The 18,745-nt window shown below is 44.1% G+C and overlaps 1 protein-coding gene across 3 annotated transcripts in view; it reads left to right on the plus strand.

Annotated features, from left to right (window-relative positions):
- Positions 1-18,745, plus strand: part of BTBD11 (BTB domain containing 11) — a 173,561-nt gene that overhangs the window by 140,642 nt on the left and 14,174 nt on the right. The window contains exons 6-11 of one of the 3 annotated variants that reach the window (XM_027886639.1): positions 1,478-1,567; positions 4,663-4,764; positions 5,892-5,985; positions 6,094-6,229; positions 7,850-8,070; positions 9,541-9,719. In XM_027886639.1, coding sequence (XP_027742440.1) covers positions 1,478-1,567; positions 4,663-4,764; positions 5,892-5,985; positions 6,094-6,229; positions 7,850-8,070; positions 9,541-9,719 — 822 coding nt within the window. The remainder of the gene's footprint in view (positions 1-1,477; positions 1,568-4,662; positions 4,765-5,891; positions 5,986-6,093; positions 6,230-7,849; positions 8,071-9,540; positions 9,720-18,745) is intronic. The other 2 variants (XM_027886640.1, XM_027886641.1) reach the window with 2 other exon arrangements.

Genomic DNA, 18,745 nt, shown 5'->3' on the forward strand with positions numbered 1-18,745 from the left:
AGATAAGCGAGACCAACGCAGGGACCCACTGTTCCCAGACCTCGCCGGAAGAGAAGAGAGCGAGGTCTCTAATCTCTGACTTATTTATACTCTGGTTTACGTAAAAATTGTGTGGAATACTGGGTACTTGGCTCCTTCCTTGGTTACAAACTGGTCACCAAGGAAGGCCTAGACTAAAACCATCACAGGCCCCAAGTGCCTGTTCCCTTACTCTGCATTTCCATGAGTACACTGCAGATTTGATCCTGGGAAATGCTCAGTGTGTTTCAGGGAGAATCTAAGGACCTTGCAGGGACAAACCTTAGTTTATATTGTCTTTACAAGAGTAGCTCTTCCACACATAAGAACCCACTACCTTTAGCCCTGCATACACACAGGAAAAGTGGGGGAATTCAGCAAAAATAGTGGTACTGGGCTCTTGCTAGGCAAAGCAGTGTCATGGATCTGTATCTGGCCAGGCAGGGTACCTCCAGTTTCTCTGAGAATCACTTCACAGCAGCAGGTTAAACAGCAAACAGACTGTCATCTGACAGCAGATTTACTGGGGACCTCGAAGTAGCCTAAAAACATGCATCAGAGGTACCTGTGTGCTTCAGGAGGTTTACCTCAAAACAGCTGGTGGCTGTTGGTCAACACCCCCTGCTGTATTTAACAAGCAGCTTCTGCTATTAAAATTTACTGTAGATGTAATGAATTTTTTTCCCCATGGTTTCATCTGGATTCATTACCACAGCCACAGCAGTACTTACCTTAAGGGAAACGGTGATCAGCCGTAGCAGGTATTTCAGGTTAATACAAATTGCACTGTGGTGATTCTGTGTAGAAGGGCCAATTAATCTACTTTTTCTCCAAGAATGGCCCTGCTTTCCTAGAGCCAGCAACTTGCAACAAAGCTGTCTGGCACTTCATTTAAAATTAAGTCCTTGTTTGCTAGAGAGTGCTATAGAAAGCCGTGACATTTCCAGCCCCTTACAGTATCCATGTTGAAAAAGCTGTGCTCAAATCTAACCTATCTTAAAAGAAGCTTGAGATGTTTTAAAGGCTCTTTCAGTAATTGAAAAGTTAGATTTTATGACTGTGATCGTAGAAAACTGAGTAGAATTATTTTCTTTTCAAAATACCAATGGAAGGAATGGTTGCTTTGGTGAAAACATTTCTCTGCTGGGTCCCAAAGACAAAAATGCTCAGTTTACTATATGAGGATGGAGTGAGGCTGGTAAGCCTCATTCCACTTACCATGCTGAAGGTAACATGAAAAATACAAGCAGTCAATGCAAGTGACAACAAAAATGTAGATTTTACAGAAGTGGTTGGCTTTTGCTACTCTGAGGGGCCTGTGTGTAATAGAGGTAATGGCTTTCATTAAATACATATTGTTAGTCTTGATGATATATACTTGAATAATTGTTTTAAAAAAAGAGAGTTCTGTGTTAAATTTGTCAATTCCTTTGTTTTTTAACTCCAAAAAATGAACTAGGGCATGACTCCACTGATGTATGCTTGTGTCAGGGGTGATGAGGCTATGGTGCAGATGCTGCTAGATGCTGGAGCAGATCTAAATGCTGAGGTGAGGACTTTTTGTTGGTTGTATCTTTTGTTCTGTTGTTTGTTTACATCTTAAACTACCCCTTGAAACTGTAGCAGAGCGAAAATCACAAGAATTAAAAAAAAAAAAAATCTGTGTTATCCTGGATGGGACCACTTGAAATGAATAGTGACATCAAATGGCATTAGGTTAACACTGGGATTCACTGCATAGAAATGGTCAAGTCGTCGGAGTTAACCCACAGGGAATACTGATTTAGTTGTGTTTGCACGCTGCAAATGAATACAGGCATTAGCACAAGCACGAAGCACAGCTCTAATGATATTGGATAAGGACTCCCTGAATCTCACCTGGGTTTAAATGAAGAGGGTAAAAGCAACACCCGTCTGATAACCTGCAAAAGCTCGAGCATTTCTATGCATAGGGATGTTCCAGGTAAGCATCCCCAGCTCACAAGTGTGATGTAGGTTCCATTGTTATGTTTTACAAAGTGCCTTGGGCTAAAAATTGCTGGATGAGGAGCTTGAAGCTTCCAGAATATTAATGTCTTTTTGATGAATGCACATCACAGACTTACACAATCTGTCCACCAAACAGATTGTGGTCCAACTCTGTGCAATGCAGGTATGTACGTTTTAAAGAGCCGTTTGAAAATCCAGGAAAGAATTATTTGTTAATGATTCCAGTTTCAATTTGTTGAGGTCACGAGTAAATTAAGCTGTCTGCTTCACTTATCTGTGTTCCATCTGTTCTGTTTGGAGTTGAGCAAGCTGATAAATTGTAGTCACTGCTTCAGACAGCCGTTTTGCACTTTTGAAAAATCTAATTTGAAAGTAGAAATGGATATCACCTGTAGGAGATTGATAGTCGTTATTATCATGAAATCAGCTGCTGATTTCAGTTCCCCACATTCAAGCATACCACCAAGAGCTGGCAATAGCTGAATACTTGAACCCCTAATGAGCCCAAAGACTGGATGGGCGTGGAGACTGAGCTCTCCTTTAACCCTGTCTGTGGCTCAGACATGAGATAGCATTATTTGGTTCCTAGGACGAGTTTTCATTAGGAGCAGTCCTCCCAATTGCTCCAGTAATCTTCCAGACTTGAATCAAATGCTAATTTGAACGGTTTTGTCTTCCTGAAGCTGCTGACATCTGAGAGAACAGCTCCAGTGAGGAATGTTAACCTCCCCGATTCATTACTGTAGAGTGTTTGCTCTAAAATCAAATGAAAACACTTTGGGACAAGAACTGTGAATAATTATGGTGTGCAATTATAAGATGATTTGTGCACACCACAACCAACTGTGCAAATTGGGCAATTAAGGCAAAAAAAGGCAAATCAACCATGAACAAAAATAAATACTCTGTCAGGTGCTTGCATAATTTTCCCCCTTTCACTTTGCAAATATGTTTCCAAAAGTAGCCTAAAATGCTAGGCACCTCCCTTTTTGATTGCCCGTCTTTAGTGAAAAGGGACTCTATTTCCAGATGTGCTGAGAAGCTGCAGTTTGCTCTCTAGTCAGTGGGACCTGTAGCTGCTCAGCAAACTTCAACCTTAAAGCCCGATCAGCCGCAGGTCTTTATCAGCTGGAAAGAACTCTAAACAAACCAATCTAAAAGGAGCAAAGGAGTTAAAATGACTTCATTTTCTTTGCCGTTTTCCATGGACTGCCCCAAACAGTGGTGGGAACACGTGCTTGAGGAGGAGCTGGATGCATTCACTAAACCGTGGTCCTGCCCATCCTCACCCTCTGCTGCTCTTGCTCCACATCCTAAACCCCAAGGCTGGAGCTGCTTGAATCCTCTTCCTTCTGAGCAAACCCAGAGCCTAAGAAGCCCTGTGCCTTTGTTCAGAGGCCAACACACTCCTCCTGTTGCCCTTTGAGCTCTCCTTGGCAAATCTGGGCGATAACAGCCACGTGCTGGTGCAGATCCGCTCCTCTGGCAAGTTATGGGATCTGCATGGGCTCTTCAGATTTTTCCCTCATCCTGTCCTTGGGACTGAGGGCCTGCTTTTGCAAAACACTGCATGTGGTGCTTGGAAATGTGAGCTGCTAATGGAACCGAATATTTAATACCTGGTCCTGCTCCCCCCCTATGGAAAAAAGTACTTCAGACAAGGCAGTGAAAGCATAGCTGGCTGGTGAAACAGACGGTGCATCTTTTACTCTGATTTTAGTCCTCCTCTGAAGATCAGTAACAAGATCTTGAATTTTAGTGTCACACTCTATCTGAGTGTGCAGTCTTGGATTGCAAACGTTCATTAGATTTTACCATCTCTGTGAACCTCATCAATATTAATACCCCCATCTCAAAGACAGGGAAACTGAAGCAAAGAATGGTTATTCATCTTCCCCAATGTCTACATTAGAAGCACCAGGCACTAAGGCGTAGAAAATGGAAGGAGCAATCTGAAAAATAGCATTTTGTTTTCTAAGGGTATAGTTTGCATCTCTTTTAACTGTCACCATCCCACACTTTTAACTCAACTCAGACGGGAGAAGGCAGTAAAAAGCAGTTTTCTTTAAACATTTCTGAAGTGCCACTCTGCCCCATTGCTTCTCATATCTCTTTTTCCTCTGGTGAGAGAGGAGGAGCCTGGAAGGATGCCTGCAAGCTCCAGGGTAGGGCTTGTGATGTGTCCTTCATGATGGCAGTGACAAAAATGATACTGGTTTAAGTGCAAAGAAATTTGGCTGGGCCTGGAGCAGTCCCAAGGCCCAGGGCTGTTGATACATGGTCTGGAGAAGTCAGTGGGAGTGGTTCTTAGCTGTAAGTGTCTTGATCCATCCTTGCTTCCCCAGTGTGTGCTGTTGTAACCAATTGTGGATGTTTTGCCCTTGTGCAAAAGAATCTGGTGGCCAGTGGTTTAGATGGAGCTACAGTAGTTGGTAAAAGACTTCATTTGGTAAGAACTCAATTCAAGCTGTCAAATCAGCGTGAACAGTTTTAATACTGAGAAAAATTTTGCAGGAAAAATATGAAGCCAATCATTTTATAAAGCACCTTTCCCAGGTTTTCTATTTCACTTACTCCCTCACATGCCTGACTTTCAGGCAAGTTGAATTTTGTTACATATAGCTCTTTAAAAAAATAACTTTAATTTGTTTGTAGGTTGTCAGTACTGCTCATAAATACCCATCCGTCCACCCTGAGACCCGCCATTGGACAGCTCTGACATTTGCTGTGTTGCATGGACATATTCCTGTAGTTCAGGTATTATTGTATTTCCCTACCTGCATCTCATTCTTTCTTTTTTTTTTTTTTTCCCCTCCTCTTCAGTTCTAATTACATTCATCTCAAACCAGCATCCTCTTGTCATACTCATATTGGTTACTTCTGCTTCTTCAAGAGTGTACTGATATATAATAGACTTATTATATAGCGAATATGGTGTTCAAACCTTAACCAATATGAGGCCTAAATAGGACAATTTTAAAGCAAAGTTGCACCAAAGAAAGTCTGACAACTCCTTGTGCTCCTTCCTGACCACTTGTTTTATGTGTTTGTTTATTCATTCATTGCACTTTATTGCACTACAATACTGTAGCAAACACAAAACGCTGCCGTGGTTGGAGAGAGGTGGACAACAGCCCTTGTGCTGCTCCAAAGGGGGAGAAGCCCTCGCTCTCCTTACCCCATGGAGGTGTTGCGTGGGATATGCTGGTTCTGTGTTTTGGCATCTCAAAAGTTGAAAAGGTTTATTCTTCAAAATAGCTGTGGCTATGACACACTTAATGAAGCACCAAAACTGTGAAGGCCTCGAGACAGAAATGGCCAAAGGAGGGGGATGCAGCACAGGCTCCGTCCTGCTCTCCTTGGCCACTTTTGTCTTCAGCATTCTTGTTTTTTATTGTGGAAGTGTCCCCAATGGAGACCACGGCTTTTGGACTTATTGCTGCAATTGGTTCTTAAGAATTGCCTTTCTTTTGACCATGTCTTTATATAAAAGATGGAGGCGACTGAAATCTGATCTATTTTTGGATGGTGCTGGGCTTCTAGAAGACCATGAAGGAAGGATGCTTGTCGGGCTAATTTTCTTCCATCTTCAATGCATTACTTCCTAACGTTGACCTTACCCCATTTCCCACTCAGAAACACTGGGTTACACTTTTTTGGCTCTGAAGTTGGACACTAGTGCTCCTGGTGTTCGGCAGCATAAAATGAGCGAAAAAAGGAATTAATTTGTCTCTGTGAAACAATGGGCAGAATTTGCATGTCATGTGTCTCCATTGTATCTGGTTTCAGATAACAAGAAGCATTAGATTCTCATTTGTCACTGTTCATGAACTCTGAAGATTGTGATACACCCAGTTGCTCTAAATGGTGAATTTTCTTTCTAGTTGCTGCTGGATGCTGGAGCAAAGGTAGAAGGTTCCTTGGAGCATGGGGAGGAAAATTACTCTGAAACTCCTTTACAGTTGGCAGCAGCTGCTGGTAAGGATTTTTTCCTCCCACTGTAACAATTCCTCAGCTGGGATCTGTGGTTTAGATGAGCGAATACTTGATTTTAAAAGAAGTAAAAATGCACCTCTTGACTTGCAGGAAATTTTGAACTCGTCAGTTTGCTGTTGGAGCGAGGAGCTGACCCCATGATAGGAACAATGTACAGGAATGGCATTTCCATGAATCCACAAGGTGACATGAACTCTTTCAGTCAGGCTGCTGCACATGGACACAGGTAGAGTGGGAACAAGTCTAGTGGCATTGTTCAAGTGCTTATTTTTTGTCTGGGCATCCAGTTTGAGCTGACGGGTGAAATTTCTGCATGAACAAATTGAACATGCCACCAACTGAGCAGAGATGTAAGGCTTTCTGTTAGCATGTGAATTAAACCAGTTGGTGGTACAAGCTGCTTTTTGATATCTGATGTAAAAAAAAGAGAAGGAAGGGAACTCCTTGTGGTGTGTTCAATGCAATGGTTGTTAAATGGCAGCTGATGTGACAGCAGACAGGAATGCCAAAGACATTCCTTCTGAATTTCTTGACGTATTTCTCAGGTTTGAGTGAATTGTGTCTGTACTGCTGCAGCCTTAATTTCCGTTCATTGGAGTTTCTGCATCTGTGTTTACTGTAAAGTCCTTTGTGTCTTAATGTTGTATGTATGTTGCAAATTTAAAAAAAGAAAAAAAAAAAGAGCACCTGGCATGCATGGTCTTGCAACACTCAGGAGTTGACTGCAGTGTAATGAATTAGTATTATGATCTTCACGTTCCTACTTTTCTGATTGTAGCCATCCAGAGGAACATAGATACAGGTTAGAGACAGTACCTACCGTCTGTTTGCTTAGAGATGAGCTGCCAGTCTAACAACATGCTAACAGCATGTCAGGGCAGGTTCACACAACACTGCCCATCTGGAGCCTGAGAGGGATCCCTGGGACAGGGAGGACAGTTTGGTTATTGAAGTCTCACATTCAGCCAGTGTGAATGGGAGCCACATGCCTGAGGAGCACCTGGGCCTCTCCTTGGCTTGACTGTTGGCTGTCCATGAAACACAGACTCTGGCTCTTCTATTTCTACCTACGTACCATTCACACTCATGCCTTCCTCCTTCCCTCTCTGCCCTAAATTTGTTTGGGACAGACCATGCTGGGTTCTTGAGCAGATGCAGGGAGGACATCAGAATACAAGGGAGGTGGGCTGGGAGCCAGCCTGGTTTCTCCTTTTACAGCTGCAAAACCAAGAGAAACACTGTTGAGGTTGATAAGGTTGTGCTGGTACGAACCTGAGGGCTTTGTTATTTGATGGCCCAGCTGGATCAGTGGCTTTGTAGAGTAGTCCCAGCTGTGCTTGAACCTGCCCTGACTGGCCTTGTTGAATGTCTAGCTGCTCCAGCTTTCCCAGACCGCTTTGAGTGTTAATCAAGTGGTGGTGCTTTCAGTAGCTCCAGGCAGCTCCCTTCTCAGGTACCCTCCTTGGTGGGAATCCTGAGAACTTGTCCAGAAGCACCTTGGCCTTCCCTGATTGTTGAAGAAGTCGTGAGTCATGTTTAGCTCGCAAGTCTTTGTTCCCATGAGATGCCGCCACTCATGCGACATCTGTACAGTTCCTCTCACGACAGCAGTGACTTGCAGATGTGTCCCAGGCAGTGCAGGTGGGCTAGCGGGAGCTGTGCTTGCCTCGGGTCTGCTCTCAGCTGGTTCTGCCATTAGCTGGAGTAATTTCCTTGATAGGTGTCCTAACTTGCCACGTCACAACAAGTACACCCAGTGTGATGAAAGGCTAAGCACTAACTCCACTCTCCCTTTCCTCTCCTCTCTTGCCCTCTCTCCCTCTCTCTGTCATGCTGTGATTGACAGGAACGTCTTCCGTAAACTGCTCGCTCAGCCAGAGAAGGAGAAGAGCGATATTCTGTCACTGGAGGAGATCCTGGCCGAGGGGACGGACTTGCCCGACTCGGCAGCAGCTCCGCTCTGCGCCAGCCGCAACAGCAAGGCCAAACTGAAAGCCCTGAAGGAGGCCATGTACCACAGTGCCGAGCACGGCTATGTGGATGTGACCATTGACATACGGAGCATAGGTCAGTCCTGCTGTCCTTTCTCATCTTCACCTGGGGAGGGATCACTATTAAAAACACGTCTCTCTCGACGGGCTGTTGCTTCAACTGACTGCAGTCGCATCTTCCTCAACTCTTTTGGAAACAGAAGATGATGGGAGACCTGACAGGTTCCCAGCCCATTTCAGCTTGACAGCACAGCCTGTTCAGGGGTCACTGGCTCTTTTCTGCAGGACACAGTGGTTTCCCACCGCAGCTTTCTGTACTGCTGCATGGCAGAGCGTAGGGAAGGCTCTGGGGCAATGTTCAGCTGCCGTGGGCCACCTCCAACAGCTCCTCTTTTGCACTCTGCTGTAAAGCAGTGTACCATTAAAACAACTTTTATTTTCTGAGACTTGTGAGCCTCCAAAGGCAGGAGCAAGGAACCGACTCCTTGCTGGTGTGCCAGCTCTGTGGTGTGCCAGCCCTTCAGTGAGGGACTTGATCATACCAGCCTGCTTGGAAGTCACTTCTGCCTGTGGGGAGAGTGACTGGGTAGTGCAGAGGGAGATGGATCTGGATTGTGTATTTACCATTCCCATTTATCTGCATTCAGAGAGACCCATCTGCCTCTGCTGCTGCAGTGCCTGGTGTGCCTCTGCCTGCTGCAGTGCTCCAACCCTGTGGACATTGTGGCGTGGGTCAGGGCTTGCCAGGTAGGCTGAGCAGGCAAAGATGATGAACAGAGAGATGAACAAGAGGAGAGTGGTGGGGGTGGTCTCCAGGCATTTAACATTTTCTGAAATGGAGGGAAAAACCTTTAATTGCCAAACACCAGGCTTGTGTTTCTTTCCCCTCTGTTCTGCAAGAGCAGAAACTAGGTCACGTCCAGCCTCATGCCTGCAGAGGTACATTAGTTCCATGTGCTTTCTCGCTCAGTGCATGGGAGCAGTTCCCTTTAACTTCCTGGAGAGTGGTTCTGCCATGACAATCTACTTGAAAAGGCTGATCTGTTTACCTCACCCAGTGCTGTTTAGGGAAAATACTAATGATCAGGAGAGGACACGGGGTAGCATTTAAAGCAAGTTTAAATCTGAAGACCACCAGTTTGAATCCAGGTGGATAGTGACCAAAATCGGGGCTTTTTACCATTTAATGGCTCTCCAGGGCCACATTTAAACAAATAAGCCAGCGTAAATCTAGTTTCCAAAAGGCTTTTGCTACACAGAACACCACAGCAATTACCACAAATTGGCAGTCTCAGCAGAGAAGCTGAAGGCTAGATGAGCAGAGAGACCACAGTCCTCTCTTAGCATTTGGAGGAAAGCCTCTGTGCATTAGGTCTGGGATGTACTGATAACCGCCAGCCTTCTTAATTAGGGATAAACAGGAATTTTGATTCCTAGTGTTATTTGGCAGTTTTTGCGTAAAATCTTAACATGAGTCATGGTTAAAAAAAGCAGAAGGGCACGTCCTTCCCTGAAGTTTGGAATGAGCTCTGTCCTCTGTCCGTAGGTGTTCCCTGGACGCTCCACACGTGGCTGGAGTCTTTGCGCACGTCCTTCCAGCAGCACAGGCGACCCCTCATCCAGTGCTTGCTAAAGGAATTCAAGTCCATTCAGGAAGAAGAGTACACGGAGGAGCTTATCACGCAAGGGTTGCCTCTGATGTTTGAGATACTGAAGGCCAGCAAGGTAGGATAAATTGTGGGTTTTAAAGGAAATCAGCCTGATTCCCATCCTGTAAGACACAAAGGCTCGCAATATTATTTTTGCACAGCTCTCTCAAAGCTTATTTAGACTGCACAGGATTATTATTATCTGTGTTATGTATCTCGTTTTTTTTCACTGTGGAAGCATGGGTTATAAACACACAAGCTAATCACTTCTCCTGCTAGAACAGCTTAATACTGATGTTAGCAATAAGCTGGAGAGACAACAGAAGCTGTTGCATAGTGGTGAAATTAAAGTCAGAAGGGTCACTGCAGCATGGCAAGAGATGTTGATAACTAAACCAACCCAAAGAGTGACTTCATCCAGCTTATTTTACAGGACCATACAACAAAACTAATATTCATGTTTACTTCGGATTTCTTTAACTCTCACATGACTTTCTCTTCCCTTCATGTGGGATTTGGACTCTAAACTTGTGGGGAGACTGGTTTCTGCAAGCACAGAACAGGATAATTTTCTTAAATCTTCTGTGTGTTTGTACTTGCAGTCTCCTCAGATTTATTTTTTCAGCTGACGTTTTCTTAGCCAGACAAATCAGACTAACAAAAGCATTTGAGGGAGGTACTTTCGGTATGTAAATATAATGGCAAAAGGGAGTGATCATGGGGCTGGCAAGGAGAGGAAAATGTCTTACCTAGTGAAGAACTTAAAACTTGTTATAACCAATAGTCTCTTCTCTACTGGTCCCCCTGACAGTCAGTCACCCCCAAAGAATGCCCAGTCAACTTCACTGCTACCAGAAAATCATTTTAGTAATGAAAAGCATCAAAATTATTTGATTGCTCTTCTTTTTCTCGTGCACTACAGTACATGTGGGTATGGTCTTCTCATTGTTTAAATGAAAAATAAGTAACATTTCTCACCCAACTCTACATGTAACAGCAAAGAGCAAATAATTTTTAGCAAAATAATTTTAATCTGAAGCAATACGCTAAATAATGTGGTAAGGGGAGAGGTTCTGGTATGGGCATGCAATATTAAAAGGTTACAGACTTGGTATAGCTAGTGGTGGCCTACATGGCTGTATTTTTTGTATCTTGCTGCAAAAGAGGGATTGGACTAGAGTCCTGAGCAAATCCCAAATATTTGTTCAGCATTGTTCTGACTTTTCTCCTCCCATAAGCTTTGCCTTTGCAATTAGTTTGTATTGCGTGTGTATTTATGCAGAATATTTGAGATAGGTTTTAGGAAATCATTCCAAATCCTAGGATTTGTAGATTTCTTGTTCTGAACTCACTTGGGTTAATGTATGTTCATCCAGAAACTACCAGCAAGTTACAGTTTGGTTTGAAAGTTGACATAAAACTAATCATGTTGCAAACTTAACGGAGATTAAGTTTAGGGCTTGTAATCTAGGGTGAAGGGTGACTTTAATTGCTTTTCTCCTGGGTGGCTGAAGCCAAGGCCAGCAGTCATCATTAACATAAGTTATTTATGTGGGATTATACCTTTGGTACATAATTAGCTCAGGTCTTCCAGAGTCTATTAGACCTGGAAAGAAATAAGACTACTACCTTCTGCTTTTTGTTCACTTTAAACCTAAAATAGGGAGGGGAGAAACACCTGAAGTAACACAAAAAGCCCTACACGACAAAGAAGAAATCTATGCTGATCTTTATTCGTGCCTCTGGGCCTGGGGGAGCTGCCTGTCTTCGTGCATTTTCACAAACACACACTCATATAGTGTTTCATATTCTTAAAAAGAAATAATTAATCATTCTGGGACACTGTAAGGGTTTACAAATTGTCTGCAAATGTTATGAATTATTGTGGCAGTCTCGTCCAAAGAGCCTCTCACAAAGCTCTTCCAGACAGAAATGAAGAAAGACTCTATGCAACCTTTTGGAAGGAATCTAAATAAATTCATTTGTAGGAGAGCGAGCCAATAAAAGTTCTCCCTGGTCACTCTGTAGAAGGCAGCTGAGGAAAACTGAGATTTAAAGGATCTTCCGTTCCCCTTCTCTGGAAGGGCTGAGAGCAGAGATTGCTCTTTATGTATACCCACAGAATGGAAACCTCCTCTAAGAGGTGCAGAAGGGCTATAACTGTGGTTCACATCCCTCTCTGCTGACAGCAAACTGTAAAGCTCTGCATTTTGTAGAGCTGTGGAGAGAGTAGCTTGATTTGCCCACACAGACATCCAAAATTTTCCCTGTGGGCTGGAAACTTCGAGAGAGATTATGACTCTTGCTAAACATCACAGTCTGGCCCAGTACATTTCCTTAATGAGTTTTTCAGGGCAAAAAGTATAAAATAAGCAACTAGGAAGCAGAGAGCCACTTAGCAGTTCTTGGCTGATGTAAAACAAGATGTCCCATTTGCTACATATTGTGATGCTTGGTATATTTTAATTGCATGGCAACTTGCACCTAATAGAAATGGTGTTTTGTGTTCCTATAAATAGTTCCAGCTATCCCATAATCTCAGAACAATTTACTAATATTAATGAGTTGAGACATGAAAGATCTTATCCTCCCTTTACCAACAGGGAAACTGAGGTAATTAAACAGGCTGATTTTCAGCGCCTCACAGAGTGACAGTTCCAGCCTCAGAAGCTGTGATGACCTGGATAAGCCAGACAGCAATTTATAGTTTTGAGTAATTTGGCCAGAGAAACTCCCCTAAAATTGCATGGAAACATAGGGCAGGTCTCAGGGTAGGAAGCAAGCCTTCTGCCCCCACCTTCTACTTTGCACTGTTGCACAAATGTTCTTGCAGGTTCTCAGGCCAGGCAAAAAAACTCAAATACTATAGATATGAAAATATTAAAGAAAAAGAAAGCAATACCTACAAGAACACTGTCAGATATGAGGAATCCTTTTGTCTTATAAATGCCTGTTTCTAGAGGGTACAGATGTGAGGGTTTATGTGGGAGCTCTGCCATGAGCCAGCACTGATGCTGGTGTCCTGTAGGGTGGCAGGGTGGCATTCCATTCCCCTCTACATGCCGAGATGCTGACAGTAGAAATAAAAATGAAATTTGCAGAAGCCCTGATGCTGTAACACAGAACAGCAACACAGATTGGCAAATCAGGCAAAACTGGCTGAGTTGAAATCCCTAGTTGTATTGCCTTTTGCCAAGCTGCGAAATAAGTGGGGAAGAACAGCATATGGGTTGCACATCAGTTATTCGCTGCTGCACTGAAGCCCCAGAGGAAGTCCTCTAAAAGCACAAACAAAGATTTGATACCCAGTTCCTGGTGGCTTTTTCATGGAGCTCTTTCATTTCCTTTCATCCCTTTAAATGTCTTTATTGGCTGCACCATTGAGAATTGTGCAGGGAGTGGAGAAGTGGCAGTATTTCCATGCTGGCGAGGCAGAGCTGTGAGAGCAGGCAGAGAATCGCTGTGCAATCTCTGCAGTTCCTGCCATCATGCAGTGAACTTGGGTCATTACCAAACTAAAGACCAGAAACAAGGTACTCTGGAGAAAGCAGCATCTGTGGAGAAGACATGGAGAGCTCGGTTTAAGGCACTTTCCTAAGAGCAAGCAAAACTCAAACCAGGAAAACTCCGACACTAAAAATGTCAATGACGCGGTGATAGTTTTGGGACACCAGATGGGAAGGAAATGTGCTGCCATTTAGGGATGGATTGAGTCTGTGTGGACAAGGACACAAACATAACCTGCTAGAAGTGGTTTGGAGAGGGCTGTGTGAGGCAGAAGCCACAGAGACACTTCTGGGAGTGAGTAGCCCTGAGATGAACTTTAGTTGCTGTGTAGAGCTGAGTCAAATCCCTCAGAGCTAAGATGACACTGGAGATCTTGTTACAGAAGAAGGATAGGAAGATGCAGCTGAATTCCTGCCTGTGTGTATCTCTGTTGTGCTCTTCATGGTCTGGGAGAGCTCCCCCAAACTCCTTACTGAAAGCTCTCCTTTGCCTTCAGCTCAGATTGATGTTTGCATTGCCTGAGCTTGGCTCTGGATTGCCCTCCTGCCCCACGTCAGAGCACCGTATTTGCCTGAGGAGTGGAAATGCTTGAGGGGTGTTCCCCCCAAATAGAGGCTTTTGAAAGAGCTGTGTGGAGGCTGCACCCAAATCTATGGGCTTGTAGTGCCTGAGGTGAGGCTCATAGGTCAGCTCTTCAGTTTTTGCTGGGAGATTCTCTTGAGGATAATATGCTGAACGTGCAGAAATGTTTCTTTGTCCTCTGTCTATGAAAATCCAGTTTGATCTTGACATTTCCACAACCTCAAAAGAAAGACTCAAAACCACAACCTTGGAAGTTAAACACATCTGGCCTTTGGAGGAGGTTGGTTTTAGGTTTCCACTTCAGAGCTCTGCCTAAGTTTGAATTGTCATTCAGTTCACCCAGCTCCACTCATGTAGATAAGCCAGCACCATTGCCAGTTTTATGAGGTTATGAGCCAGTTTCATCCTCTGCTTTTTCTCCCTACAGCAATTTACATCAGCTTGTCCTTGGCCTGTATTTTTGAGACAATATGGAATTTTTAATTCCAAATAATCTGTCTTACGGCTTTTTCCCTTTCCCCCATAGGGAAGGGTAAGGTAGTTCCAGATAAGGAGCTATTTGCCGTTTCTCTGGATCCTTTGTGGACATGCATTGCTGAGGTGCATGTGTGAGTCCACATGTGCATTGAGCGCATGTGCTGAAGCATTGTCTGAAGCTCCTGGAGGTGCTTCACATCAACAAAACTTGGCTTAGGACTATGAGTATTCCTGCTAGTGTATTGTCCAATTCAAAATCAGCTTGAGAAGTCATAGGAGTGATCCTTCATTGCAATACCTTTGTTGCATTCTGCAACTTTCTCTTCATCCTTCCCATCCATTTCTGTCAGTGCCAAGATCGTTTATTTTAAAATTTAGCCCATTAGTGAGGTGTTGATCACACTGTGCAGCCAGGCTTGTTGAAGGGTGCAGGAAACTACTTTGCAAAGATGTTTCCTCAGAATTTAAAATTCCTGCAGTTTTCCATCCTCTACAAATGCACCTATAGGCAGCTGCAGGAGTTCACAGGCTATTTGAATAACAGCCATTAGACTGGTATTGACAGTTACTGAGAACAAATAACAATTCATAACAATAACCAGTTTTAAAATTCCAGAAGGATTCAGGCATGTGGATATCTTGAAAAACCTAGGCTATATTGTTTAAAAGCTAAAGTAGTCTTTCAGCAGTAACTTAGCCACTTGGAATCCAAAATCTCTTAAAAAGTAAAGTTTTGGGGTGTATTTTTAATATATCTTTTCAGAAATAGCACCAGGTAGCCTCTGTCACCAGATGCAGTAACTACTGAAAAAATATTTTCATGTCTCCAGCAGACAGAAACAGCAGGAAAGACTGAAACACCTGCCTGTTGTGTTGCAGAAAAACGTTCAGAAGCTGAAGTTTGAGATGAGCATTCTGTTTCTCTCTTGCTGTGCTTTTCCTGGATTCGATTCCTCTAAAACAAATGTTGGAAGAGGTTCCTCAGAGAATGTCAACAGACTGAGCTCATGTGTCTGTTCTACAAAGTCTGGGCATGAGGGTCAGCAAACATCAGTGTTCCCCCCGAGGTCTGCATGTGACCTAGAAAGTGGCACTAGAAGATGAAGAAGCTAGAAAATTCCCCTTTTCTTCTGTTGCTTCCTGATGGGCTGAAATGAATGTTTGAGATGGGCTCAAACATTGTATCAAGCCAAGACTGCCCTGTTCTGCAGGAAGGGCTAAGGGTAGAAAGGAGAGATGAACCCTGCACAGCACTGGGGCAGGCACTGTGTCGTAATCATCTCCCAGGGGAAAGCCCTCTCTTGGGAGAGTGCTGTGCATTCTTCTCTTGCCTTGAGATGATCAGAGACGACTCCTCTTTGCTGGGCAGAATTTAAATTCCTTGTTAAACTGCTTTTCAGCTGAAAATTGAGGTTTTATTGTAATGACAGGTTTCATTAGGGTATTTGTTTCCCACATAGTATTTTACCTTTCTTGAAAAATTAAGACCTGAAAATGGAATATTCTGGCTGATGACTGAAATACTTCAGCTAAAGAAAAATGTGGACTTTGCACAGAGGAGACAGACTCACCAAAACCTGCACTAAAAATAACCCTTAAGACGTCTCAGAATGCTAATGGGCCTGTTTATGGGTTCCATGGACTGGCTAATGCCCTTTTGTGTGTCAGCTAGTGCCCAAGCCAGCACTTGGTGATTGATCTTTTGGTTGGGACTTGGAGTGATGTTGTAAGGCAGGTTTCACTGTTCTCAAGTCATTGCAGTGATCTGTAACGTTGCCTGTTGTCATTTGTAGTACTTCTGTGTCTAAACAGTTCAGAGTAACGAGGACGCGAGTTATCCACACATGCCCGTCCTGCATTCCCCGCGTGAGACGCGAACGCCAGGTACTGAGTGGCATGTTAATAACAGGCTGTTTAACCCATCTTGGGGTTTCATAACACAGATTCATCGTAGTACTAACTCAGGTGTGATTCCCCCCAACCCCCACCACCCTCTGCTACCTTCTAAAACGTTTCTCTGCCAGAGGCAGGAGCCGTTCCTTCATTTACAATAAAAAAGTGCTGTGGATGTGACACCTGCCCTTTTCTGGGGCTCTCATCCAGGGATTAGACTGTGCCTGGGAATCTGAGCTTTTTACATACAATGTACAGCTATGATATAAAGAGCCTTTTGAAAGGGAGGCTTGGCGGCTTTCCCAGAATCTAACGGAAGGGCCCATTTGTGCCTTACCTGTGATTAATCCTTTTCCGTTTGTGTTTGCAGTGGAAGGGCTCGAGCCCAGCACTAACAAAACCCATTTTGTTATGCACTTCACTGCCACTAACTGGTCCTCCAACCTCTGGGGCTTTCCTACCTTTCCAACTGTTGACTAATGTTAATCATGTGTATGCTGCTTTACCATCTAGGAGTGACCCTATAAAGTGGCATTTAATCAGTTTTGAGGCAGTTGAAAAAAGTGAGTTATGCAAGAGGACACCTAGGTGTCGTTGTTTGTGAGGACGACCATGTAAATAAAACTGGGCACTTATGATGATGATGGCCTAAATTCAGCTTTTATTCTTCACATCCTGAATATTACATCTTGTCTTCACACAGCTGCACTCACACTCTGTCTCTGTAGAATCTTACATACTAACACTATTCTTAGTTCTATTATCTTTATTTACCACTAGCCTTCACATATGATTGGATGTTCACCTCTTATTTACACTCTTTTCCATGCTGCTAGGCACCACGGCCTTGCTGCATCCTCTGACACCTAGGCAAGGATGGAAAAGGTTCTGAGACAGAAAAAGAAAGGCTCAGAGTTTGAGTGTTCAGGGCTGGGTGTCTGTGAAAAGCCCCCTCTGTTGCTTCATTCTTTATCATCTCTTTCTGGGAAAGGGGAGAATAAATAGTGGACTAATTCGAGGGGACTAAATCCTGTCATGGATGAGTCTTCAGTGGGCTCAGCGTATCCTGAGACTCTGTTACCGCTGGAACAGCTGCTGGGGAACGCGTGTGAGATGGGTGACTAGAAATGGCACTTCTGCCACTCTGCATTTAGCAGAGAACTGCATCCTCAGGACCAGGGAGAGAAAAGATACCTTTGCTAGTGGCCCTGTCCATGAGCAGTGTGTTTTCTCAGCCTGCTGGGGAGATGTGTATTAACAGGCAGACACTGAGCCCAGAAGAATAAGTGTGCTCCTTTTCTGCCTTAATGTGGTGAGCTTTTGGTTTTGGGGCTTCGTGGTAGTGGAATTTGAGGGCCTGGCAGACTTAGGTTAAAATGACATTAATGGAGCTGAGCTGGTGAGGGTAACATCAGTAGAAGGAAAACCCAAAGTACTGCTTGGGATTTCAGAAGTTAAGAGAAGCAGCCTAACTTATTACCACTGTAGAGGGCAACCACATGGAGGTGGTAATGGGTCTGTCGGCAAGTAAGGAGGACTAAGCACTGGGATTTGAGCAGTCTCTGACACGTGTTTTACCCTGTAGAGTTTGGAGTGTAGACACACATCTCACACAAGTACTCGAGAAAACTAGTTACATATTTCCCTGCTGTGCCCTGTACCTTGTAGGACCTCATCCCAGAATGGCTAGGCTGGGTTGAACTGGGTGAGCTGGAATGGAGCTAGCTCTCCCAGGGTGTGTTCCAAAGTCTAGAGGAGACTTTCCTGAATCCTGCCATAGACCTTCATCAGATGGACATTCAGGAAAAAAATATCCCTGAACTCCCCACCCAGGTCTTCACCTCTTTTCAGATCAATCGACTAGTCATCTCTGGTCCAGCAACTTGAAAGCTGTAAGCTTTGCTTCAAAAGAATTTATGAATTCCCCTCACAGTCCAAGTGCATTCATCAGGAGTGGGGAATTCCTTTAGATCTCTGCTGAAGAATGCTTTTAAGTCAGGAGACTGCTTGTATCTACAAAGCAAAGTTGCTTGCTCACCAACAAGCTCTCTGCTGGAAGCACCGTCTCCCTCAGAAGACTCACTGTTGTTCCCTTTTCCCTCTTGCCTATCTGTAAACTACCCCATGGCTAGGTAAATATTTTTATTATATCCTCTGCCAAGCTTTCTTCCCCCTCCCACAGAAGAAGATGCACATCGGCTCCCTTTGACTGCGATGAACGCCCATGTCTAAGAGGAAGCTGGCATCGCTCCAGATATCAGCCTCACACATCCTGGCACAATGTTTTCCAACATAAAAGCGTAGCAAGAAAACAAACTCTGGTTTGCTCCTCCGGTGTTAATATCACCGCCCACAACTGCTGCAGGGAGCTCATACAACTGGGCTTTCACAGTTGGGTTGATAGGATGATGGGATAAACAGGGAAGAATTATCTGTCTTGGTGCTTAAATGGGAGCTTCTGAGCATGTCAGTGTGGGCACTGTACGAAGGGGAAGGTTGGATAGGCTGGACGCATCCTCCTCTATTCCAGAGCAACGCTGGTGTCCCAGGTCATGGACTTTGGCAGTTGTTCCCAGTTACTTCACAGCCAGCCTAGTTCAGCCTGCTCCAAGAACAGGAGTTAGCTTCAAAAAGCCAGTTTTT

The sequence above is a fragment of the Empidonax traillii genome, unplaced genomic scaffold, assembly GCF_003031625.1.
Source record: "Empidonax traillii isolate 1590-97213 ecotype Southwest subspecies unplaced genomic scaffold, ASM303162v1 scaffold191:size1449129, whole genome shotgun sequence".
Classification (NCBI taxonomy): domain Eukaryota; kingdom Metazoa; phylum Chordata; class Aves; order Passeriformes; family Tyrannidae; genus Empidonax; species Empidonax traillii.